Source organism: Triturus cristatus, chromosome 8 (genome assembly GCF_964204655.1).
Source record: "Triturus cristatus chromosome 8, aTriCri1.1, whole genome shotgun sequence".
NCBI lineage: Eukaryota > Metazoa > Chordata > Amphibia > Caudata > Salamandridae > Triturus > Triturus cristatus.
In genome coordinates this window covers 1,600,976-1,627,501 of record NC_140591.1, presented here as the reverse complement: position 1 = coordinate 1,627,501, position 26,526 = coordinate 1,600,976, and the positions used below count along the sequence as shown (strand labels likewise).

Genomic DNA, 26,526 nt, shown 5'->3' with positions numbered 1-26,526 from the left:
GTAGAACATGTGGGGCAGCCAAAGAGTTTAAATTAAACCTTTGGCGGAAAAACTGGCCTTCAGCCTTATCAAAAGCGAGCCAATAGTTCCTATCAAGTACTTCTGCAGCATATGGTAATGACGGAGGAATTTTAACCTTAAATACTGACAGACCATGACTAAACTGGCGTCTCCCACAGGTTTTTATAAAATCTGTTTAAAGCTCCAGCCTGGGTGGCAGCCTTACCAACACACAGTTTAATATGCTCTGAATCTCGCCCATTTTTTGAGAAAACTTTCCCCAGATACAAATACGCATCAACCAATTCTAGTTCTTTATGCCCCAACGACCACTTATACCCTTTCTTTATTCTAAGACCTTTCTTGCTGAAGACTAAAATGTTGCTTTTAGCAATATTGATTTTCAAAAAGTGGTCCTTCGCATATTTGGTTAGGGCGTCCAGTCGACGTTGCATGCCAATAGAGGTTAAATCTAAAATTGCAACGTCATCTGCATATAATAAGGACCCAATGGACATTGTACTAATTCTAGGGGCATCCCCCCTCACTGACTTTAACGTGCCGGGGAGATCATATATATAAAAAGAAAACAAAAGAGGGGCCAACCGGCAACCCTGCTTAAGTCCGTTCTAAGTCTTAATCCTACAAGATAGCCCATACAAGCCTCCCATCATCACTTGACACCAGGTGTCTGTATGTAATTCTATTATTAGGCCCAAGAGGTGGTGTGGCATAGCACGATGGGAGAGCTTTCTCACCGGCGTCTGACGATCCACTTTATCAAACGCCGTGGAGAAATCAATGACTGCCGTATAAACTGACATGCTTCGTGAGAGAACATATTTCTCTACAATGGTCTGGACACCCGCGATATTGTTCAGGGTTCCATGGTTCTTTCTGAAACCAGCCCGTTCTGGTGGTAAGATGTTCTGGTCATGGGCCCATTGCTGCAGGTGACAAATAATGTACCCGATGCGTCCAACAGCGCAATCTGTCTGAAACTAGTGGGTGAACTTTTCGGGCCCTTTTTGAACAAAGGAACTATAATGCTCCCCTTCCAAGAGGAGGGAATATTATTGGTTTGAAAGCAAAAATTAAACAATGGCACCAAAAAGGCTTCCCATGCAGCTGACTCCTTTTAGATTAATATGATCGGGATACCATCAGGTCCTTGAGCGCCGAAGGTTCTGGCATTCTTTACGTGTCCTACTACTTAAACCCTTGTCGGGGGTCAAAATTCCAGAAAAGAAGACTCCTCTGTGGCGGGCATCAAAAAAGGTACTGAACTGTTGTTTTTATATAATAGTGAGATATAATCCACCCACTCCCTTTCCGGGATCGGAATAGGAGAGCACTCTGTCTTGAGTCACAATATTCTGCAATCAGGTGCCAATACTTTTTTGAATCTTTAACTCTTGCAGCTTCCCTCAACCCAATCCATTTATCATCAAACTCCCTTCTCTGAGTTTATATTGACTTCTTACTCGCTTAAGGCGATTAATTTCCTGCTGTTTGCCCGTGGAAAATTGTAAATGTTGTTTTCGGCCTACACGGTTAATTTCTTGATTTAATACTTTCAGCAAAGGCGTACCCTGGTTTGCCAGGCGGGGACCGGTGGATTCAGAATTAAATTTTTTAATCTCCTTCATTTGGGCCTCAAAGTACTGTATAATATTAGCATAAGCATGGCCCTGCTGTTCTACATAAATTTTCTTCACTATCACACCTACCTTGGTGGTATTTTTTTGCGTCCAAAAAGAACGTCCATTCGCTTTATTAAAAATCCCCGAGCCTTGGCCCAAGTTCCCTTGATTCAGAGTGGGTAGATTAAAGGCCATTGTCAGACCTATTACGCTGTGATCACTCCATACTGACGGAGAGACCGCTAGGTTTTGAAAGGCCCCAAACATTTGATAGGAGACAACCACATAGTCCAATAGGCTTTGTGTATGATGGGAGTGAAAAGTAAATTGTGCTATTTTATCAACAGGCACCTTCCCATTTAAGATAACCAAATCCGTACTTCTGATGCTATCAAGCAGGAGAAACTCCTGTTTATCCGTTTTTATTTACCCGGTAGTAAGGAATCAGGAATATGCCAAATATCCTCTTTATCTGGATTGGCATAGATCTCCAGTGCAGAATTGGAGATTTTCACATTTAGATCTCCCACTGATACCACTAAGTGGCATTCTTCCATGGTAGCTATCTCATGAATATATACAAAGAGTGTGCTCAACAAATGGTTGAAATTTATCCCAGGGGGATATATATATTTGCCACCAGGAAGAAGGTAGGCCTAACAGACTCTCCCAGACATGCCAGCTTCAGGAAAATACAGAGGTTTGATGGATGGCGAAAGACTTTCTGATTCCAATTAATCGAATTCGTGAGCAAAATGGAGACACCCCCGCTAGCATGTCCCCTTACGGAGTGCTTAGCGTGACAGGAGAAAACAAAGAAGCCATCACAATCAAAATCTTTGCACGACCCGGTTTCTTGTAGACATATAATCAAAGGATTCAAGGATTTTAAGAAATTCAATTTTTCCTCTTTATGACCCAAACCAGCCATATTCCAAAACAGGAGAACCCCCCTGGCTACCTCAAAGGAATGCTTCTTTCTACTACCGGACAGTTAGTATTCAGAGCTTTTGATACCCATCTCCACTGGGCCGAATCGTCTTCTATATCTGAGGCCTGACGGGAAACTACAGCATATGACACCAGATTTATTAAGCGACCCCTTTTGTTTAATGAGACCATAATATTTTTAGCATCATCCAAGAGGTACTCAAAGTCGGGCCCATAGCGTCTAACACCACAGAATTATCGGCCCTCAGAGCTTTTTGACACTGAGTTGTAGGCTACATGGTGGAATATTCCCCACAATCTGATACAGGCATTATATCTAGCCCTCGTTTTAGGAAGTGCTCACAATTCTGCATAACCAAATTGGCCACGATCAGGGAGCAAAAGGTGACTCTAGAGTGGGAAAAATTCTCATGCAGGTTAATCTTCACATTTGAAATAGCCCTACTTTCTATCAACTTTAGTGCCTCTATTTCGGAGAAAAGTTTGAGAATGAATCCTCTGTTTATCGGAGAGGATTTACTATCAAACAGCTTATCGGAGAGGATTTACTATCAAACAGCCAAATGAAATCCACAATGGGTGATGAAACATTCTGCGCCACATTGTCTTTCTTTACAGCATCTCTTGGAGGAATCCATAGAGGCACCCTATCACCACGACTAACGGCTTGTACCCCCTCATTAGGCTTAATCTTCAAGTGCGACACAATGGTGGTGGTTGGGACCTCTGACTTTCTATTATCCGATGCTATTGTCCCTGTAAGAGTTCTATTCGACCCCATCTGTGAACTGCCCAGTGTTTGGGGCCCCACCTCTAGGTTGCCATCTGCTCTGGCTCACAATGCTCTGGACCATGTCTGGTGTATCGGAGCCCCACCTCCCATTAGCGTTCCCCTTCCCTATGGATCGCCCAGCTCGCTAGTCTGGAGAGAATGAGGTACTTGTGGAGACTGCAACAATAGACTTAATGGAGTTGCTGCTGTTCCAGTAGCCTCCACTCTCCCATCAGGTGTCAAATGTGCTGTAATGGGGTTCCTGGGAGCACCCTCCTCAGCTGGCGGTTTGGGACCACCCTCCTTCATTATAGTCTGAACAACACTCTGGCTATCTGGGATCTGTGGAAAATAGAATTTTTACACTTTTCGTTTAGGGAATCGTCTTGTCTTTTTATGTTTCTTTTTCATATTTTCCCCTTTGAGGTTAGTTGTGGAAGCTCCCCTCTTACCCTGCTTTTGATCCTCCTTTCACTGATGAGTTAGGGGGTTGGGCCTGTAAGTAGGGTGACCAGAATTTTAAAGCCAAAAACCGAGACATGTCACAAAAATAGAAGAAGGACTACAATTTTACTTCAAATGCAGGTACCCCCCCATCCCCCTAACCTCCTGGGGGCCCGCAACAGGCCCCCAATTGCGAAAACCGCATGCAATTTTTAAACCCAGCAGCTTGCCTGTTGATTAAATTGCTTTCTTGAAACAACTGCTAACTATCCCTGCTTTGTAAAACATAAAAAACACCTCCCAACATTCTCAGTCGGTCCTCTCTAAAAACCGGGACGTGAGCTAAATTTCTTGTAGTTTGCTGGGACAGCTGGTTAAAAACCGGGACCGTCCTGGCAAAACCGGGACGCCTGGTCACCCTACCTGTAAGGCAGATGGGGATGGGGCCTGTCCCTCCGTCTCTCCCCTGCCTTTTCGCCCGAAATGACCCCATATTTTCTCATCTTTCTCAATGACTCTACTGCCCCCCTTTTTTGCCCTTAATGAACGGGTAAGATTTTAGTATGACATTTCCCGAAGGGGGACCCACTTCAGCTTCCCCAAAGAGTGAGCTTAGACAAAGCCCTTCCTTTTCAAGATTACACAAGGGTTCAATGGGGGGGCAATAAGAAAAAAGGTATTCCAGCTTGCACAGACACATCTCTCTGCTCTCCCCGGGAAGCGGGTGAGACAGGCCTAACATCAGTCTGTTCTTCCGTTTGTGTAGGTATCTTAAGCGAGGGTTTGGTGGTGTCAAATTTTGTTACCTTTTGCACTTCAAACAACATTACAGAGATCATTTCACTGCCTTCTCAGCCATCGCAAAAACATCCCTCCCGTCGTCCTCCCGGAAACCTCTGGCACGCTCTAGCGCACCATCATCACTTGTTCCCTTGTCAGCGCCCCCCTCCTTCGGAGAGACAACAGATGCAGCCACAGTCGTACAATTTGATTTTTCCCTATTCAAAGAAGTGATTTGCTGACTTCTGGTTAAAGAGGTGTTCCGGACTCAACTTTACACACAAGGCAGCGACCGATGCGGCGGGTGTACCAACAGGTGGGCCCTCTAGTTTTAATTGGTTCAAGGGAATGTGTTGTTGGCTCTGCTGGCTCTGTTGGATCGCATGGTTAGCACGAGAACCAGGACACAGTTTTGCGTCTAGGAAGGTGTCAGATGACTGTCCGCTTAGGCCATCCTCCGTACCTAATTTTGTCTGGGCCCTGGCCCTTTCGCAGCACTTTATCTGGCTCCCCGCAAGACCACAAGAGTTTTCCCGTGCTTCCCCCATAGACAGGGGTGGAGCCATTACTAAGAGGGACTTGGAAAACAAAAATTCTTGACCCGATATTGCCTCCTCAGGAGCATAAGATTGAAGGTATTTTTTGCAGACACAGACACAAGATGAGATTTCAAATTTATCTGGCCTTGCACCACAATCGTTATTTACACCTACATTAGATCAACTTCCACCAGAAGTGGCAGTATTTGAAAAAGTGGTGTATAATAAAGTTTTGAATATTACAAAGCATGTACCCACAACACCATTCAATTTAAACAAAGAGGAATATGCAGCAATGCAAACCCTCAAACAGACACCAAGCTTTACGATCAAAGCATGCGATAAAGGAGGTGGTATTGTCGTGTATGATACTCCCGCATATATATTAAAAAAGATGAACCAAATGTTGGGAGACACAAGGTACTACTGCACAATCACCAGAGATCATACAGCTCAAACTGTTAAACAAATACTTAAAATAACAAACAAGGCATTGAAAAATGGAGATATATGCATGAAGGAATGGACTTTCCTCAATAAAGAAAAACCTAGAATGGCTAGCATTTACGGTATACCAAAAGTACATAAGAACGCCAGGGATCCACCGCTGAGATCGATAGTAACCACTATCGGATCAGTAACGGAACCATTAGCTAAATACGTAGATGCTATATTATGCAAGCATATATCCAAAACTCCAGCCTTTGTAAAAGATACCAGACATATTATCAATTTATTGGAAAATACACCTTTTTGTATGGATACCCAGTATATGGTCACTATGGATATAGAGGCTTTATACAGTAACATACTCATCGGAGGAGCACTCACAGCTGTGCATTGGTTTATTAAAGCTTACAACATTGAATGCCCATCTTTGTTTGTGCTGGAATGCTTAAAGATCGTGTTAGAGGATAATGTGTTTGAATTCAACCAACAACTTTATAAACAAAATCAAGGCGTCAGTATGGGGGCATCTTGTGCCCCAACTGTGGCCAACATTTATATGACCTTCTTTGAAAATAAATACATCTATAACGAAATAGCACCATTTTATGAATCTGTAACCAAATGGTCGCGGTTCATTGATGATGTCTTTTTCGTTTGGTCTGACACATATGAGAAATTGCTTGAATTCATTGAGTGGATTAACTTGTGTGAGGATAACATCAGTTTTACTCATAACATCAGTTCCCATCAAGTAGAATATTTGGACATCCTCATTAAACATCAAATGGGAATTTTAACAGTAGTGTTGTTCACTAAATCCACGGCCAGGAACACACTACTGCATTATGACAGTTTTCACCCCAAAACCCAAAAGGACAACATACCGTTTGGCGAATTCTTGCGCCTGAGACGTAACTGTACAAGCATTAATGATTTTGATGAGAAATCAGAAGCCATGAAGAAAAAGTTTCAGGCCAGGGGTTATCCAAATAAAATTGTACGGGATGCCTATAAGCGGGCACGTTACTATGACAGGCCGCACTTATTAACAAATATAAAAAACAAAATAAATCCACCTTTGGTTTTTGTTACACGCCACTCCATGTTGAATGCCAGAGTTCGCCAAGCGGTATGTTGTAGCTGGCATATATTAAATGTGGACAAATCCAAAGAAAGGGACATAATACCTAAACCGCTATTTGCATATAGGCGTAATAAAAGCTTGAAAGATCACATAGTCCACTCGAGGATGAAAAATGAGACGATTTTTAGCCAAACTAATGTGGAAGGCTCGAAAAAAGTGGTGGGAAATTTTAAGTGTACTCATGTAAATCTTGCTCAATGGCTATTGAAGCATCGACATTTACATTTAATGGTGTCAACATTTCCCCTAACACACTGAATAATTGTAAATCTACAAATGTTGTCTACTTGATTATATGTCCTTGCCACATGGGATATGTGGGAGAAACAGGGAGATCATTTAATGTTAGACTAACAGAACATAGATCTGCAATTAGAACTCAGAAAACATCGGCACCTATGGTGCAACATTTTGTAGATTTGGGACATACACCAGAGGATATCCAGTGGTATATTTTGGAAAAGATTAGGCCACGAGCAGGTATAGAGATAGACAAGACCAGAAAAATGAGAGAAGTTTACTGGATATTTATTCTTAATACAGTAACTTCCGGGTTGAACCATGAAATACCCTGGGACCAAGCTATCAAAAATAATGGCTAAATCTTCCTTCTCTCTGATATGAGGTCAGATAGATTTAAATCGTACCATATGCTGTGCTGGATTAATTGAAAAACATGGGGTATGTTTGTCGAAAGACCTTTATATAATAAGTGCTGAATATAAAGACAAACTGGTAATATTCACGATTAGTACGAATTTAAAAAGTAACATCCGTTACTAGGACTTTATTATAACAAACCCATTAGCTTTTCAATGCTCATAAATAGTCCAGAATGCCAGCGAGACAGATTTATCATTTCATCATGGCGTGACTTTAGCAAACATCATCTTGAGCTTCACAAGTCCTATTTCCATGCTAGTGATTAGGTTAGCCTAGTACATGCACGGTCTATTGACATTATCCGGCACGTTAGTAGTCCCATTTCTATATCAATGATTAGTTACATAAAGTAATCATACGTTTAAATTACGTACATAAATAGAGCAACAATGACGCAAGTCGGGTAGCCATTGAATCAAACGAAGACGCAGAGCACATGAGAGAAGAGGTATGTTGAGTCTAAGATACAACTTAGAAACCAAGCTAACTTTAGATCTGGGTCGGTTTGAAAGCTAAATTCTAATCGGGACTTTAATTGCGTCGTCAGTCGTTATAAGACTATAGCTCTAAATGATATCAAGTCTTGTACACGGCTATAACTTTGATTCATTAAAAACAAGACGGGGTTTTTTGATCTAGTGTCCGTATAAACGGACCAAGGGCAATATTGATAGGTGCAAGTTTAATTTAGAGGTGAGAGATTTGGCATGAACTGAACTATATGTATTCATGTTATTAACTAGGAGGACTGAATAGATCATTAGACGAAGAAAGGATATCGTCGAAATAAACGACAAAATGTAAAAGAGTTATCATGGACATAATTAATCAAGATTATATGGATTAAGGTATGTGTATTTAAAACGTATATGTAAATTAAGAAGGTTACAGCGGAGTATCAGCATTAAGTTAAAATATGCTTAACCAACAAGCAGTATATAAATGTATAAATGAAATACCTTGTACCAGTTGAAATAGTATAATCCGTTAGGCCTGATAGAGCCAACTAGGAAAGGATTTAATAATTTAGGTACATTAAACGTCTCTTAAGTGAAGATTTGTTTCTAAATAGATTTAATGTAAGTCGGGATAATACAAAACATACATCTATATATTTATATCCCTAGATCTAAAACCTCCGTAGAAGACAATATAGACGCTGCAATCCTTGATTACATACTTTTCCAACTGGAATCCACATTGTTGTCCAGATTGCCATCTTATAAAAAGTGAGTGACCTATGGAAGAATGATTGCCATGCCATGAGAACTTCAAATTAATCTGAACCTTTATTTGAGATACATACATGTACCTTTCTCGTTTTCAAATTAGTTATAGCATACATCATCGTCAAGCAGAAGAAAACAAATTGAGCTCGACTTATCAGTTGGAGTTAACAACATGAACAGTCAAACAATAGAGGGTTAGTATAATATCGTTTCTTGAAAGATCAACTGAGAGAAACAGACATCTGCCTAAATGATAGATGATACATATCAGGGCATGTTACTACTCAGGAAATTATTGGCTATTGATATTAACCCATGGGTCTCGTGTCGAAAGAATTAAATAAATTGTAGACATCTATGTTTTCAAATATATTCACGATAAACACAGGGATACATTTTTAATTATAACATGGGAGTGTGGATCACTGTTGAGTTATGAGACTATGGACTAGATTTGTTAATTTGTATAAAATTATTACCTTTTCAGTTTTACAAAAGAATAATGATTGCTATATTGACTCCCAATTTTTAATATTGGTTTTAATTAGTATATGTTTCTTTTGTTATTATTTTTTATATGTAGTGTAAAATCAGAGCGGGTTCCTGACGAAGGCCTAGCCGAAACGCGTTGTGTTATTCGACCGCCTATGCGTCCATCTATCACTCACTGGACAGAATATCTTTGCACTGCTTTTTGTAACTTGTTGTTGATTTTTATATGATTAGTGAAGAATAACCTTAGCAAAAGAAATGAGAAAGTATTAGAGTAATACAAACATGCACTGTAAATTTATTAGGTATAACTAATCATGTTCTAATTAGAATCCATATATAGCATATTGGAATCGATTTATATGCACATGAGTAACATGATGATATATTGATATATTATTATCTATGATTGTACATGTTTATAGAGAGGAAACAATTCACTAATTTAATAGAAGAGAAAAAGATTGAAAGTGAAATTTAAAAAAATATTTTATATTCTATATTAATTAAAGAGATATATCATAAACATATGAAATTGTTTGTCTTACTATATGCAGATATATGGCTGTCAGGCATGTATGTCAAATGTTTATGAAACTTTAGGTATTTTTGTGTAATTGGGAGTTGATTTGCAACTATTGTGCATCTTACACTGTGCCCGGTGTTCACCTTTTTCTTGATGGGTTGGATTTATAGCAAAGATGCTGTAGATGTCTAGTCCAACTATATGATTTCCTTAATTTACTTGTATGGCTTGGTGACGAGGAAAGTACACGCCCAGAACGTAATTTTTTGGAAGACATCACGCAACAGCTTACTTGACTGTCAAGGAGAGAAACTCACCTCCACTCAATTGTTTGTTCAATGATTCAGTGATTCAGTTGTCAACCTGACCCCCACTGGACGGCGACTCACTGCTTGCTTGCTGTTTGCATGCTGCTTTCAGCCACCCTTGCTGCTGCAACAGGAGCAGCTGCAGGAAGGTGAGGAAACAGCGAGGATAAGCACAGTGCTCTACTCTACTGACGCACTGCCACTTAAACACTGTCTCTGCACTCCCTCTGTTCTACATCTCCTGTCTGTTCAAAAGGGGGTGGCGATGTTATCGTCAGTGGCCGGGCTCACGTCTCACCTCTCCCCACTCAGGCCGCAAACTTGTAGTGCACGGCAGCAAGCACACCAAACAGAACGAGGGGGAATGAGGGGAGACAGGTGGAGATGCTATAGAAGCCAAGCAACCTGCTCCTCCTCCCAGCCTTACCTCGCTCCGCACTTGGCGCTTAATGGCGCTTAATGATGACTACTCAGTCACCTCTAGCTACGTTGGCCTCAATAGCCTCAATAGATTCTCAGTTTCTCCAGCGAGACCTGAGGCGAAGGTCGAAGGCCAAAGCGCCAGCTGCTCAGAGTCCTTCGCTGACCCAGCCCAACCCGGCACGCCACTCACGCCACTCACGGCTCCTGTCGCTCTCGCTTGCCCGCTTGCTCGCTCTTCGCTTTGCTGTAATTCGCTGCAGCGGCGATGGCTTGTGGCGGTAATCAGTTTGAAGGCTGGGCACGCCGCTCGCGGCTTGCAGCTGCAGCACTCCTGCTGCGCTCGCGTCTCTCCTGCTCACTGCGGTCACGGCTCACATTCACGCTCACGTCTCGGACCTCAAAGGGAACTGGTAAAAAACTCCCAGCACAATATGAAGTCCATTCTTGTTCGGTTTTTCAATCCCCTATGAGAACGTTACAATGTTTATCTTGGAAAGTTAATGGCCTCTGAGTTGAAAAGTAGGAGGGAAAAAATACTCCAACATCTTAAAGATACTCCTGCACAGATAATCATTCTGCAGAAGACACACCTCCTGAGAGAGGAAATTAGTCAAATCTGTAGGAAACTCAGGTGGCTGGAACATTGTGCCAGTTCCTATCAAAATGCCAATGTTAGAGGTGTTGCTATCTTAGTTAAAAAACAAGCAAATGCCGGTCTCCTAAATGTTATGACAGACGCAAGCGGTAGGTGGATCATAGCTAAGCTATCTGTTAAAAGTTCATTTATAACAGTAGTAGGGTATAGACCTATTTCACTCCTAAACTCTGACTACAAGGTATTCACCAGGATACTGGCGGACAGGTTATGTGTGGTAGCCGGAGATTTGCTACATGCCGACCAAAAGGCTTTTTTGAGAGATAGAAATCTTTTTGACCTTACACATGATTTTATAGGTGCGATCGATTTTGCCTCTACATTTTCGCTCCCCCTGGCAGCAATGACTTTGGATGCAACTAAAGCATTTGACAGGGTTAACTGGAATTATCTTGGGGCGGGACTTGAGAAGTTTAATTTTGGGCCAAAATTCCGCCAAGCCATAAACCTTATAGATAGGAGAGGGAGGTAGTCTTATATGCCGATGACATTTTAATCCTCAACTCAGATCTAGAGTTGTCTTTCCCTCATGTCATCAGCTTAGCGAGGGAATTTGGTCGGGTATCAGGCTATGAGGTCAATGCAGAAAAAAACGAAATTATGACCTGGAACCTGCCGATTTGTCAACACCAAACTAAAGATGAGATGCAGTATTTGGGAGTGAAGATTGTTCAAGATATGACAAGATAACTGAAGTCAATTTTTGAAACATTTTAAGGGAGTGCCAAAAACGAATTAAATCCTGGGCTCACCTGCCCCATACCATCTTAGGTAGAGTCAATTTGGTAAAAATGACAATCTTACCATAAGTAACCTTCCTATTTAACACCATTACTCTACACTTTGAGAAACAAATAATAGATACATTTCAACAATCTATAAACTCATTTGTGTGGGCTTATAAAGCCATCAGAATCTCTTGGAAAAAGTTAAGGCGCAGGAGGAAAAAAGGTGATCTCGCTCTCCCAGATAAACAATACTACGCATGGGATTTCCAGCTAACACATTCAAGGATGTTGTTAAAATCCCCAGTCTCATTAGGAAGAGGGAAAATGTTTTTAGCTATATTGGAACAAGAGGGGTTATCACATGAAGGCTTTCTTTTTAAATATGGAGACAAGAGATTTTTCAAGAACGTATGGCTGAAAGTTCTCTGGAGTGCTGCCCATATTTGGGCCAGAATAAGAAAATTAATGGGTCTAGAAAACTATTCAAGGTTAGCTCCATTGTGGGATAGCCCAGGGGCACCAAGTTGCCTGAAGGACAAGCTGGCAGCCCCTTTAAAAACTGCTGTTTTTTTAGTGTGGGGAGCTTTAGCTGCAGCAGGCTCACTTTTGCCTTGGGCCCTATTTAATGAAAAACTGGAGGAGGGCATGTCCAGATTTAAATACCTACAATTAAAGAGCTGGTCCCAGAATCTCAAAAAACCAATAGGCCTGGGGAATATCCTGGAAGAACACTTGGTATTGAAGCCAGTAGGAAAGAAATACGTTTCCTTCTTCTATTGGGCAATTGAAAAGGCCATTGATGGGGATTTTAGATTAGCTAAAGAGTTGTGGGAAGAATCTATCCCGGAGACAGATTGGGTAGATTTATGGCAAACTTCTTTAAATATCTTATTTTCAGTTGTAAAGCCTGCCTGGTTTAGAAGAAATCATTGCTTCACCACACATAGGGCCTACCTATCCCCGGCGAGACTTTCTAAAATATCCAAAGGCCCTGCTGCTAGGTGCAAAAAATGTGATATGGAAAGTGCCCCTGACACTCACAAGTTTTGGACGTGCCCAGCCATTGCAGAATTTTGGGAAAAAGTCAGAAACACCTTAACGACTATCTTAGGATACCCAATACAAATTCCCCTTGGTCTCATCATCTTTGGAATATCAAGTGAAATCTTAGACACGAAGAGAGGTTTTTTATTCTATGCTATACTGTTGGCCAGACGGGAAATATGCGAGAGATGGGTTGAGGCTTCACCTCCCACACACTCAGACTGGCTATCCTCCTTGCTTAAAACATCAAAAACTTATCTGGCCAGACTAAAAAACAATAAGAAGAGAGCCACCTGGGATTGTTTGACAAATTGGATTTCAGCCTAACTAGCTACCACTTTTTTCTGATAATGTGTGCAACCCTTCATCCTATGATTAAGCCTCATGGAAAGCTCTCAGACTGTGCTGGGTCTTGCCGTATTCGATCTCAGGTGAGCCCGTAGCAATAGTCGCCAGTTTTTAGGTGATCAGAAGAGAGCTCAACCACCCTCTCCCTGACAACGAGAGGTCAGCAACAGGAAGGAAGCTGGTCTGCTACTGGTAGGCGGGGGACAGAGAGAGGAGGTTTTTTTCACCTCAGAGGCCTACGTCTCATAACTGAGTAACAGTGGCGATCTCCTGATTTCCTAGTTGTCTGGGGTTGGAGGCGAATGAGGAAAAAATAAATAAAATAAAAATAAATATGAAGTCCATTCTTGGATATTGAAAGTGCACAGGGAAGCAACAGAGGGTGCATGGGCTGGAAAATAGTCATTACGAGTTTCCTTGCTGCATGGCGGTGTCACTGTACCAGAAGATGTTTGGTACCAAACATAATGTTTTATTAAATCCTCTCTGATGCCAGTGATGGATTTATTAATAAATGCACACAGGAGACCCTTCAGAGGGTCCCCTGAAAACCTACAAGCACTGGTGTGGTCTCTGACTAGTTTTAGACAATCTGCCACCAACAGACATGTTTCTAACCACATGGGGTGAGGGCCAGCGCTCTCAGAGGCCAGGAACAAAGTCTGCTCTGGGCGGAGGTGCTGCACACCTCCTATAGGACAGGATGGCCTTCCTGAACGTGAAGCTTCAAAGGCGATGCCGCCTCTGAAATGCGATCCAGGGATCTCCAGCTAGTGGATGATGTCAACCTCCCTTTCCTGCTCCACATTTGGTTGGAGGACAGGTGGGAAAATTACTTAAATTAGGAGGAGTGCCTACATGCAGCCAGCACCACCCCTAAGGTGGGCCATGTGATGTAGACACAACTTTTCCAATTCCACCATCTTGAGATGGCAGGAATTAGCCTATCAGGGCTAGGGTGGCTGAGAGGAGGAGCTGCAGCCCAGGAAGAGTCTCCACAAAGAAGCTTCCGGAGCCCAAAAGGTGTCACTTATGTAAATTAGAGGGGCCTCGCACATTCCATCTCGCCAAGGGCCCCAAAAATCCTAGAACTGATCCTGCCTAGTCAGTAGGCTTGGAATCTTTGCACGGCACAGCCTCTGGTTGCTGTTTCCTGGCAACGACACGCCAGGCACCGTTTCTAGAAGCTGGCGACCGCAGGGCAGCGCCGAGCCTCACATGCACAGACTGGCAACCCCCGCCCACCTTAGCGAGCAGCAAGAGCAGGAATGCCTCACTGGCTACCATGTGACCATGAGGACGGGCTTGCTGTGGGCTTATCTGATAGCAATATTTACTCATTCACACTCTTTCTTATGTGGTCTAAACTTTCCTATTTAAAATAAAAGTGTTTCAGAAGCTCAATGTGTGTTTTGAAAACATCAAATCAGTTGGTGACAAAGTGCTTTCATAAATAGGTAAGAACGATTGCTATAACTTAGTTGATTATTGTAAAAATCAGATTATTAGTAATCAATTGTAGTCTAGAACTCACAGCAGCGATTTTCGGTTGGCCGAGCCCATTGGATATGAATTACTGTGGCCTGCAGTTCACTTCAGGGGGAGTAGGAGATATGGGGAAGGGGTCAAGGAGAAAATGGGGGGATGGAAGAGATCAGGGTGGGTGAGCAGGGAGAGATCTGGGGTGAACTAAGGGGGCTCTGGGAAAGAGCTGGGCGAGATCTGGGGGTCTTCCACTAACAGGGAGAAGTTTGCGTACAACTCCGGGGAGCTTTAAGGCGAGTGCCTTGAGGCTCTGCAGGTGTGAGGGTCTAGACAAGTTCAGGGCCTTCCTCCAGTGTTTGCAATCCCAGTAATGCCCAATAACCCCACCGTGGAGGTGCATTGGTAGCGGGCGTACCAAAACCCTCCAGTATATCTTTTTCATTTTTGCACTAAAAAAGTCATAAAAATCCAGTCTATCTTTATAAACTGGTGTTAGATTTCTTTAGTGTTGTGTTGATTTCTTATTGAATTATTTTGGTGCAGCTAACTGCTCTACACTTGTTCCTTTGTTTAAGCCGGACTGCTCGAAGCCACAGCTACCCACCGATGATCAAAGGGTTGAGAAACGAGCTTGACTGGACTCAAGACAGGACTGGTGAGTGTATTACATGGTGAAACCGCACAACCAGACCATATGATACACTCCATTTACTCACACTCACATACCCAGGATGTGGACCGCCATCACCCTCAGAACCTCTTCACTCTCCTGCAGTTCAGAAATGAACTGCAAGCCTGTCTTCTCAGACAGTCCTACCTACATACATAGAGGCACGCAAACGTCTGCCCATACACGAACTCTGTACTCAATAGGGGTCTATGTGTAACCCTCCGGAAACAATGTATGACTGGGCTTGGCACCTTCTGGATTGTTCAGGTGTTGTTCAGCTACGTCTGTGACATAGAAATACAATTAAATACAGGCCTACCTCCATAGTCCCCTTTCCTGCACCTGAAGGGCTACTTCCAGCTCAGGCAGTTCTGCATCTGACTCTCTAGGACAGCAAACTCCAGCCCTGGTGGTGCAGCAGGCTTCTACAGGCTGGAGTACTAACAGACAGTTTTTCTATGAGAAATATGTCAACAGGCTGTCATGTGCAGAGTTATTTTCTATTGTGCTAGGCCTGTGTGACCTCTGACCTGCGGCTTTTGACCTCCAGCTTCAGATGTATTCTGTGTTTTACAATGACTTATGTTACAGTTATGCTTATGTTTAAATATTAAGAATACGTTTATGATAGTGTGACCATGTTCTATGTATGTCTAACAAATAGTTGTATTAGTTGTAGCTATTGCATAATACTTACATGTTATTTTAGACCAATATAGGAAAGCAATGAGCCCTACACACGACAGTACTTTCACCACAATTGTTCACACATGTCACGATTGGAAAGAACAGTGGTTAGAGCTATCTGGGCCATGCCCTCCACCCCAGCCCTACATCTTCATCTACATCTTCTCAGCCGTCCCTCTGGGGTTTGGTACACATGTGCCATGCTCAGTCTTCTGAAAAAAGAGGACTGAACAAACATTACTATCTGAGGTCTGAATTCAGCTTTGGTTTTCAGGTATGTGTTTGTGTAGATCCTCGTTTCCAATCACAGATTCTGTGGCTGCTGCTAATCACAGCTGGGGCACGAAGGCAGCAGAGAGAACCAAAGCAATGCCTTGTTTCTACATTCTACTTTCCTTTGCTTATTGTTGCCAATTTGTTCATTATTCTTGCAAGCATTTTGTTTCTTATTCTCTGCACCTGGTTGGAGTCTATATTATATACTAGTCGCGATGTCTTATGTATGAGCTACCTAGAAAGACTGAAGGGGGAACTCACAACCATCCTGTCCAGTCTCTGCCAGGAATGGCTGACTGCCCCTCCATGGGCCCTTCCCCAGGCTGAATATGAGAGAGAGGTCAAAGATTCCAGTTTTGTCTGCTCTGCAGTGCTTGTAGGTTTACCTTCACTGCATGAGATCAAGAGGGGTCTTCTACGTATAACCAAAATCTTCACAGACAACAAGGGGTAGAGACACACATTTGTGCTTTCCACTATACCTCTGAGATCGACAAAGTGAGGAAGGTAGACTGCGCGCACAAAGCCTGGATCAGCCGTGACGTCAAACAAGGACCCGGCAAACTTCAAGTCCTGAACGCCACATTGTGACAAGTTGTTATTCCAAGGGAGTAACTTATATGTAATGGTTCCTGCTTGATCCACTTCAAAGCACAGACCTGTCTTCTCACATGGGAACGTCCCTGGTTCGTCCAAGGTGGCCCTTTAAAGATAGAAATACAAACAAATTTCAAAGAATTCATATTGCCCAGTCAATCTTTCAATGCGCACATTATTTTAAATTATTTTATTGTTAATCATTAGTTAGGTTTTAAAGAACAAGTTCCTTATCTTTGGTAACGCCTTCTCTGTTAGGGACTATGGGCCTCATTACGAGTATGGCGGTTCTGGGACCGCCATTCTCGCGGTGGCGGTCCAACCACCACGGTACGCCTGCCCTATTAAAATCCAGTGGTCAAACGGGAAGTAGCCTGCTATGACACCGCTGGCACTGCCAGGATCTCGGATCCCGAAGTGCTGGCAGTGTGTGAAGTGGGGAGGAATGGAGGCAGAGCTGTTACAGGCACCGCCGTCCACATTATATGATTTCCCCTTCCACAAGCCTTTTCATTGAGGTGATCCTGCCATGAAAAAGCTGGCAGAAGGGCAAGGAGCCCCCCCCCACAGGGCCCCGGGGCAAAACTGCCAATGGGGGTTGGTGCAGGGGACACATGACATGCCCCCCCACAAGTGCATGGCCATGCATGCACTGTGTGGCATGCACGACATGTTGAATGACACACCGTGCATGGACATGCAGTCGGCACTGTCACGCGGCAGGATGCTGTGTAGGCTCTCCTATGAGCCTTATATACCAACATCATGAGACCACCACAGCACCGCCCGCCCAGGATTATATTGGTAATCTGGCGGGTGGGCCCACTAGGGTCTTGTCAGTCTTCCTGGGACCGAGGCGGTCCCAGGCAAGGACCACCAAAGTCATAATAAGCCCCAAATCTAGATTACTTACCTTAGAATATTCCCCAGGCTTCTGTTTGGATCAGGAATTTTCTCTAAGCATTCCCTCTGTGCACATCAGGAGGTGGCGTTGCTTGGCTCGGCATGAGATTGCCGTCCATGACAAAAGTGACGCGTGGCACTACTCCAGCACCCTTACTTCTGTTTTGTGACTAATTTCCCACGCTAGAAGCACGGTGCCATGCCAAGGTATAGAGACCAGTGTGCCAAATATAAGATCTTTAGGATCTCAGTGTGAGAGATAGCGTAGTTTCCAGAATCGGGAGTATTGGAGGGTTGGTTAGCATTGTTCTATTCTAGATGCAGATTCCTCTTCTTAGATTCAGGCAGTGGAATCTCTCCTCTTCCTTGGTAAGATGAGGTAGAGCAAAGAAAGTCAGCGGAGTGATGGTTTGACAGACATGTGTGACTGTGGAGAAGTGTGGCTCAATGATTAGAGCGGCAGACCCTGATGCAGAGGTCTAGCCCGGGACCAGGGTTCAATTCCCCGCCTCGGTGGGTCTTGGGCTCAAAAATTCCACGGACCTGATAATTCTCGCTTCGGTGCCATTCCAATCATGGAGTCCCACTCTGCAACTCTGGGCAATAGCTTGCTTAATTTCCACAACGGCCCCCACAACGCTAAGGATGCCTGGTCTCCACCTTGGGGGTGCCCAGGAGTGGACGCCTCACAGGGAAAGCCAGGATGGGTTCCACAGCGGTATTCGTACAAGCGCCTTGAGACCCTTGCGGGTGAGTAGTGCGCTATACAAGTATCAAATTTACATTTTACATTTACATGAAAAGGTGTTAGCACTATTGGCAGAAATGAAGCACAGGTTCAAAAAACAAGTTTGCTGGGAGGAAGCTGGTGTACAGAGGATTAACGGAGAGCGCCTGCAGCTCACTGACCCTCCTGGCAGATGTTATGGCCACCAGAAAAAAACATCTTGATGGTAAGCAGGAGGAGAAGACAGCTCTGCATGGGCTCCAAAGGTAAGCACATCAAAAAGGTGAGAACAAGATTTAAATCACACTGGTCAATAATGAAAGGAGTAGCAGGGAAAAAAGTGTTGGCGACTTTTCAGGAACCTAGTCACAACAGGTGAAGAGAAGAGGGAGGGCTGATCAGGCAACCGCAAGTAAGCAGACATGGCCATAACTGTGCCCAGGGCAAGGACTTCCCAGGCCAGCGACAGAACAAACAACAGAGGTGCAGACAAGGGATCAACTTGTTTTGCTACACACTAGGTTACAAATTTGTCCTATTGGCAGGGCCGCCTGGCTGCCAAGATGACATCATAGACGTCAGGAGTGAGTTGAATACTCACAAGTTTCGCCATTCAATCTGCACATGAGAAGGCAGAGAGTGCGTAAGTTCGGGTGCATAACCTTGTCCTGTTGCTGTGACAGGAGGTCCTCCCAAAGGGACAGCCTGACTAGAGGATTGAGACTCATGCTCAGAAGTTGGGGATACCATACTCTCTGTGCCCTGTCCAGGGAAACTTCGAAGGCTTGGGCCTTGTCCTTCCTGATCTTCTTGAGAACTTGTGGCAGACGTGGTTTCAGTGGAAAGGCATACAGGAGCCCTGATCTCTACTCAAAACTAAAGATTTCCCTGAGAGAGAGCAGCTTTGGATACTCCAACATGTAGTAGTGCTGACATTGTGTGTTCTCGGTGGTGGTGAGTAGAACTAACCAATGTTCGATCCAATCTTGGAAGAGAATTTGCACCACCTCAAGATGACGACGTCATTTATGATCTTCAAGGCATCGCCGGTTGAGTTTGCCCTCCCTGTCATTTAGTGAGCCCACCAGATGTTGTACGACCAGGAAGATTTAGACATTCCAGCCATGTTCACAGATGCAGAGACTCTTGATATCGGGTCCAAGAACCCACAACGCCCTGCTTGTTGCAGTACCAGATGGAGATTGTGTTGCCCGAAAACACCTGAACTAGCCTCCCATTGATGGATGGATGGAAGGCTTTCAATGCAAAGAAAATCGCACTCAGCTCAAACAAACTGATTTTGAGGTGGGTTTCCAGTGGAGACCAGAGGCCTCTGATCATCACCTCTCCCAGATGGCTGCCCCAAACCAGGAGCTACAAATCTGTCACTACTGTGAAATCTGGGTGAGGAAGATTGAGGGGTCTGCTAGTGACTCACTCACAGCTCATCATCCACCACTGCAAATCTTTTGCAGTTCTCTCCAATATCTGGATCAGGTCAGAGAGATTTCCATGATGCTAAGTCCACAGGAATTTCAAGTCCCACTGCAGAGCCCACATATGCCTCTGAGCATGTTTTACAAGCAGGATGCAGGCGGCCATGAGACCCAGAAATCACACAGAAATCCAGGACAGAGGCTAAAATATTGGAATCATAGCCTGAATATCCAAGACTCCCTTTTCTGAAGGTTGAGCATGGAATTACACTGAGTCCAGAATGGCTCAGATGAAGGTAATCATCTCAGAAGGAGTCAGGTGCGACTTCGGCACATTGATAATGAACCCCAGAGAGTTCAAAAGGTTCACCGTAGCCTGGCGGTGGGTTGCAACTATTTGGGGCAAGCCCGCTTTCAACAGCCAGTTGTCAAGGTAAGAGAAGACTGTAATCCCCAACCTCTGCAGATGGGCTGCAACCACGGCCATCATTTTCATAAACATCCACCGGGCACTGGTAAGACCATAGGTAAGCACAGCAAACTGAAAATACTTCTGTCTTACCATGAATCGTATGTAACGTTTGTGGGGCGGTAGGATGGGAATGTAGAAATAGGTATCCTTCAGGTCCAACGCTACCATCCAGTCTTCAGGATCTAGAGCAGATAAAACCTGGCAGGAGTGATCTTTACAAATTTCCCTTTTTCGAGAAGTAGTTGAGAGGATGTAGGTCTAAGATAAGATGGAGGCTTCCATCCTTCTTTGGCACTCGAAAGTAAAGGGAATACCAACCACAACCTACTTATGATGTGCCCATGATGGTCCAAGGGCATGTTAAGGGGGGGTCTTTGGGTTGTGATTGCCGGAGAGGAGTAGACTGGGTTGAGATAAGCAATGCAATTGGTAGCTCCTACCGTAGCCACTGAGAGGATGAATGGCAGATTGAGACTGTTGTGCGGCTACAGAGAGCCCCAATGACCTAGTACTCGCCCTACTGTCCTTACACCTCTCAAGGGCCAAATCTGACTTATCGACAAACAGTGTGTGGTAGGGAACACACCATCGGTGATCTTTGAAGTTGAGGCTTGGACCACGAAGTTCTTCGAGATGGGGTGCTTTATGAAGATGGCTGGGTCCCCAGGTGCGGGGTGATGACAGAGAGTGATAGTCCTGTGCACAGGGGCGCCTGTGCAGTACTTGGCCCAGGCACGAGCAGTACATCAGTGAGTGCTTCATTAAAGGGTAGAAGGGGGTCAGTATGGGATACTCCAGGCAGAAGCACCTTTTTCAAGACATCGGTCTTGAACTCCAACGTGGGCAATGTAAGGCCCAAGACCCCAGCTACCCTCCAGATCACCATCACAAATGATGCCCCTTCCTCCGCAGCCATTATGGGGAAGATAGGAGACCAGTGCCTGGTGCAGTTCAGCTAAGTTCTCGTTCTAGCTTTCATCAGCCATGGACTCATGTAGGAGGTAGGGAACACTACAGGAATCCTCAGATCCCATCCATTCATGTTCCTCACCCGTCCCATCAAATAAATAGGGCTCAAGTTCCAATTCAGGCCATCTGGGCCCAGTCAGTGCTTGATTAGACATTGAGTGAAGCCGGCCCGGTCCTGCATTGGGATCAGGATTCACAATGGGTTAGGTGCCGCCAAATGGTGGTCGGTGGGAATGGCACCCCTGGAACGGAGTCTGAAGAAGGTTGCAGCATCATGGCCGGTGTTGTTCCGATCCAGTGACAGATTTTAATGGAACTACTGGAGTTAAAAAAACTAAGGGAAGCAAGGAGAGGACTTAGGCTCCACAGGGACAATGTTAGAGTGGGGCCTGGATTTGTGGTATAATTACTACTCCTCATCCGATGACATGGACCGGCGGCGTGGAGAAGTCTAAGATCCCTTAGATTTCCTGGATTTCTTGTGCAACTTTCTTGACGAAGTCCTGTATCACGGCGAAGAATGGCGCAAGCTGCTCCCAGACCAGCCCCGGGACTTCTCTCCCAAACAGGACCTGAAGCGGTGTGGAGTTTCGTGTCGAGCAGCCAAAAGCTTAATTGTCCGTTCTCTGATGGCCTTCGGGTGCATCGTCTTGCACTCCGAGAAGGCCTTGGAGTAGTGGTTGGGCTCCAGGTACTAAAGACAAATCAAGTGGGAGCCTGTCCCAGACATTTGCCTATGACAGCCTTTACAACGCTTGAAACCAGTTGGTTTCTTCTGTGACACATTAGAAAAAAACAGGCACACTGATCGAAGTCAACAAAACGTCAAAAAAATTCAGTAAAAAAACAACTGAGGAGAGGTTGATCCGGATCTGAGCTGACTGCATAGAAAAGAAGGAATTGAGGTCATCAAACTGAGGTGGCCTCGATAAGAGGGCACTGCGCAAGTAAGTCACTTCTGGCATGGCAACACCATGTGAAGCTGAACAATTCCACCTACTTGCACACGCAAGGGCTATGGCCAGAAAAAATTCAGGATCCAGTCTGATGCTTGGGTAATATTCTAAGTTACGGAATCTGCAGCTAGAAATCTCTATCAGATGTTATATTTATTAATGGCTTTGTTAGGTGTTTAAGGAGGTAGACAAAATATCAAAACAAGGAACACCACAAGAAGCTGAAGCACAGGGAACAATATAGAGGTGTGTAGTGGTAAACAAAGCAATAGTAAGGCTTGTGAGGACTATGTTTTGTAAATATTGTATTTTTTATTAATTGATTTTAGCCCTGAAGAAGTCCCATGAGGGATGAAACGCGTTGGCGGCAAGTAATTTTGTGATGTTTTAAAAGAATAAAGTGTCTCTGAATGAAAAAAGAATAAATTGTCTACAATCAAGTTTTGCGACTGTCTAACTTGTTTTTCTGGGAAGCTATTTATTGAAATACCATGTTCTTTGTTGGTATATGATGCACTAGGATATCAAGAAATACAATAGAGAGATAATCACCTTGTGGGATGTATATGGGTCACATCCCAGACCCAACGCATAGGGACTGAAATAAGGTAGGCTCACACTAATATGAACGTTTAGTGCTGGATCCGCAAAGCTCTGACCCTTCGCAGTGTAAATGTTACTGGACAACATCCATGTGGTACTGTTGTTTGCCACTGGTGTCAGAAGGTCTCAGGTGTTATTACACCCCAACTGAACCAACAAATTGCTCCACTTATACACTTAGTTGTCAAAGGTTAATAAGGGCGAGCAGTCATTGGTTGCTCCAGGAGGTGGAAAGCTGGTTTGGAACGTAGACAATACGTAACACAAGTAATTATGCTCAATAGATTGGGTATCCAGTCAGAGTTATATCTTCTTCATTAAAGATAGGTGGTACGCAAATATTTGTATTGTGTTTAGTTAAAATCATTAGAAATCACATATGTATAAAACACAAATGAAATTAAATACATAAAACAGGGTTAGATTTACAAGATGCCTTTGCCGGCCTTTTAAGGAGCATATTAAAACATTTTGATCATGTATGTACATCATCACAAGTGAAGTGAAATCTAAAATCTTTGAAATAATGTATTATTCTATAAATCAGAGACCAGGGGTATGTTTTTCAGACATAATTTTAAAAATCTTTACTAACTTTGAATAAACTATTTTAGAAAAACCTACTGGGCAGAAAGTCAAAGCCACAGGCCCAAAGAGTAAGTGATTAGGCTTTAAACGGCGTTTCATATAAAATGTATCTTCTACCATTAAAGCAGGATAAAGACATATACAATAAGTGAGATGTTCAGACTTGTAACTAGGCCTGGGATAAAATTTCGTTCCGTTCGCGGAAATTGCGATAATTTGACATTTTCGCGTTCCGCGGAAAGCGCGAAAATGTCAAAATTTCCGCATTCCGCAGCTTGGCGATAATTTGGTTCTTGCTCGCGCTGTAAAATAATACATTCTCGCGGGCGCGCGATCACCTTACCTGAATCCCTGCGTTCGCCGACAAGGTTTCTTGATCCGGTCGCGTTCTCCATGAGATGTTGTATTGTTTTTAGCCATTCGCGCTGTCTCGCGACAGTTCGCGCCCGCAGTGACGTCATGCGTCGCGCGATCACGTCTTTCTTCTCGCGATCATGCACCGCGAGACAACTGAAAAAAAGATGGCCGCGCCCGGGAGCAACCACATGGGTAAGTTGGCGAGCCGCAACCATGCAGAAAATCTCGCGAACATGCGGGAAAAAAACTTCCGCATCTTCGCGATATTTCCGCGTGTTTGCGATAATTTTTAACATTTTCACGATAATTTGCGAAAGTTGATTTCGCAAATTCCGCCCACCCCTACTTGTAACCACTAACCTTCGAGTTCACCAGCCTGCAATAATATAAAATATACCTGCATAAAATGGTATCGCACACACTCAAAGGGACTGAACACAACAAATGCTTTTGCAGCTCTGGTTCAGAACAACTTTGCAAAATGTACTTGGAATTTATTTTTTGTACTTAATAAGTAAATATTCTACTACCTCCTTAGGTTAAAAAGCAGCCTCAGTCACATTGTTCTTAAATGTATTAGAGTTAAACCTCTGTAGTACCTAAGGTCTTTTAGTCAAAAATGTTTTAAACGGGGGAGGAGCCTAGCGCGCAACCAAGATGGCCGCGTAGGCTTACGGCTCTCGAGGGCCTCCACAACCTCCCACGTCTATCCTGACTAAATCCTGGTAAACTTGATGGGCTTTTGCTGATGCATCCGCGCTGAGGTGCCACCCGTTTTCCAAATTCAGATCGGACGCCGGGAGCCCGAATGGTCGCCCTCCGAAGATTGCGGCCTGCTGTTGCCTAGGTCCCGATCTCGAGTTGGTGGGGTGCCCGGGTATGAAGTGAACAACAGCGGCATGCTGAGCCTGACTTGCCGCGTACCCCGCACTTTCACTTTCGTTTTCGAGTCTGTCCTTTTGAGATCGGCTGAGAGACCTCGGTGTTTCAGAGGAGAGCGGACGGCGGAGTGTCTGGCCTGACTTTCGGGCTACACATGGACTTCCTGCCCGCGACTGCAGTGTTCGACTGACTTGGCCAACTGGTTCCTATCCCCGGCTTCGACGAGTGCCAACTTTGGTGGCCTCCGGACGATGGCGACTAGACCAGACGATGACAAGTCGAAACCCAAGTCAACCCGGAGGGGATCCTATGCACAGGCCAACAATATGGATCGGTATGCGCAGCTGAAGGGGTCCCCCAGTGGCTTGCATAAATCGCCTGAGAGGGCTAAAGAGGTTTCGGGCCCATCGTCAGAATTGACCCTGCAAGACGTTATGGGCGCCATTGAGGAGATGAAGGCTGCGGTGGGTCAGCGGTTTGATACCCTGGCGCATAAATTGGACGCGGTCCTTATTGATGTGAATTTGGTCAGGGCAGACCTGTCCAAAACCAACGATCGGGTCGACTCTTTGTCTCAAGCGGCGTCGAGCCCCTAACTGTGGATGTGGCAGCCCTGCAGACGGAGGTCCGCCGGCTGCGGCTGGCCAGTGACCAGACGGATCGTCGACTTGAGGACTCTGAAAGCAGGGCTAGACGGAATAACGTTCGTATCATCGGAGTGCCGGAAAGATCGGAGGAATCTGCCGCGGATCTATTTGTGGAGGATCTGGTGATCAATCATCTCGCGCCCAAGGGATTGAGCAAGTTCTTTGCGGTGGAGCGGGCCCATAGGATTCCGGGTGGTGCGCCCAAAGTGGGTGCTCCCCCGAGGCCTATAATTGCCCGACTTTTCAACTTTCGAGATAGAGATGCTATCCTTCAGGCGTCGAGGGTGGCAGGGCCGCTGAAGTTTGAGAACTCCAATGTCAGCTTCTATCCGGACTTCACGCAAGCTGTCCAGAAACAGCGGCTGGGATTTTGGGGTGTGAAACGGCGCTTGAGAGACATGGAGTTGAAATACGCGATGTTGTTCCCGGCGAGGTTGCGGGTTGAGTTCCAGGGTCGTTCCCACTTTTTTGACCGGCCGGAGGCAGTTGGAGACTGGTTGGATGCTCTGCCGCGGGGACAGGACCGAGACAGTCGGACGGCGGAAAACGAACGGGATGTGGTGGAGCGGGACTAGAACTTGGTTCCTAGCGATTGACTAGACTGGCGAGGTTTTGTACCTTGGCTCAATTGTACTTTAATCTGGTACATCATGCCCTTCAAGTGCCTGGGGGTTGTGGGGAGCTTATTGGGGTCCTTTCCTCCTTCTGGGGTTCTTTTTGTGGTATAGGTTAGGGCGACAGGCACACTGCAAGTTGGGGGGGCTGTCTGGGCTCAAGCAGGGGTGCAGGGAGGGGGGAGTTGTTGTTCGGGGATTGTGGGGGAGGGGGGTTGTTGGGGATGGTTGTTTTCTTGTTTTGCAAGGCAATGTGAAGTTTTCTGCTGAACTCTCTGGGTTGTGCTCTCCGGGATGTGGGTATCATGTGCGGGAGTGGGATGGGGGGTAGGGGATTGAGAATCCTTTCGTGGAATGTGAACGGTCTGGGGGGCAGGATCAAGCGCGGGGTGGTGTTGCAGTTTTTGAAACGAGCCTCGCCCGACATTGTTTTCCTGCAGGAGACACATTTGATTGGGAACTCCTTCCAGGCCCTAAATAGGAGGGGCTATCGCCTTGCCGCTCACTCTGGTTTTACT

The 26,526-nt window shown here is 44.7% G+C and overlaps 1 protein-coding gene across 2 annotated transcripts in view; it reads right to left on the bottom strand.

Annotated features, from left to right (window-relative positions):
* Nucleotides 1–26,526, bottom strand: part of LOC146799813 (NACHT, LRR and PYD domains-containing protein 3-like) — a 919,540-nt gene that overhangs the window by 407,405 nt on the left and 485,609 nt on the right. For both annotated transcript variants that reach the window (XM_085620694.1, XM_085620695.1), the window contains exon 7: nt 16,740–16,960. In XM_085620694.1, coding sequence (XP_085476820.1) covers nt 16,740–16,960 — 221 coding nt within the window. The remainder of the gene's footprint in view (nt 1–16,739; nt 16,961–26,526) is intronic.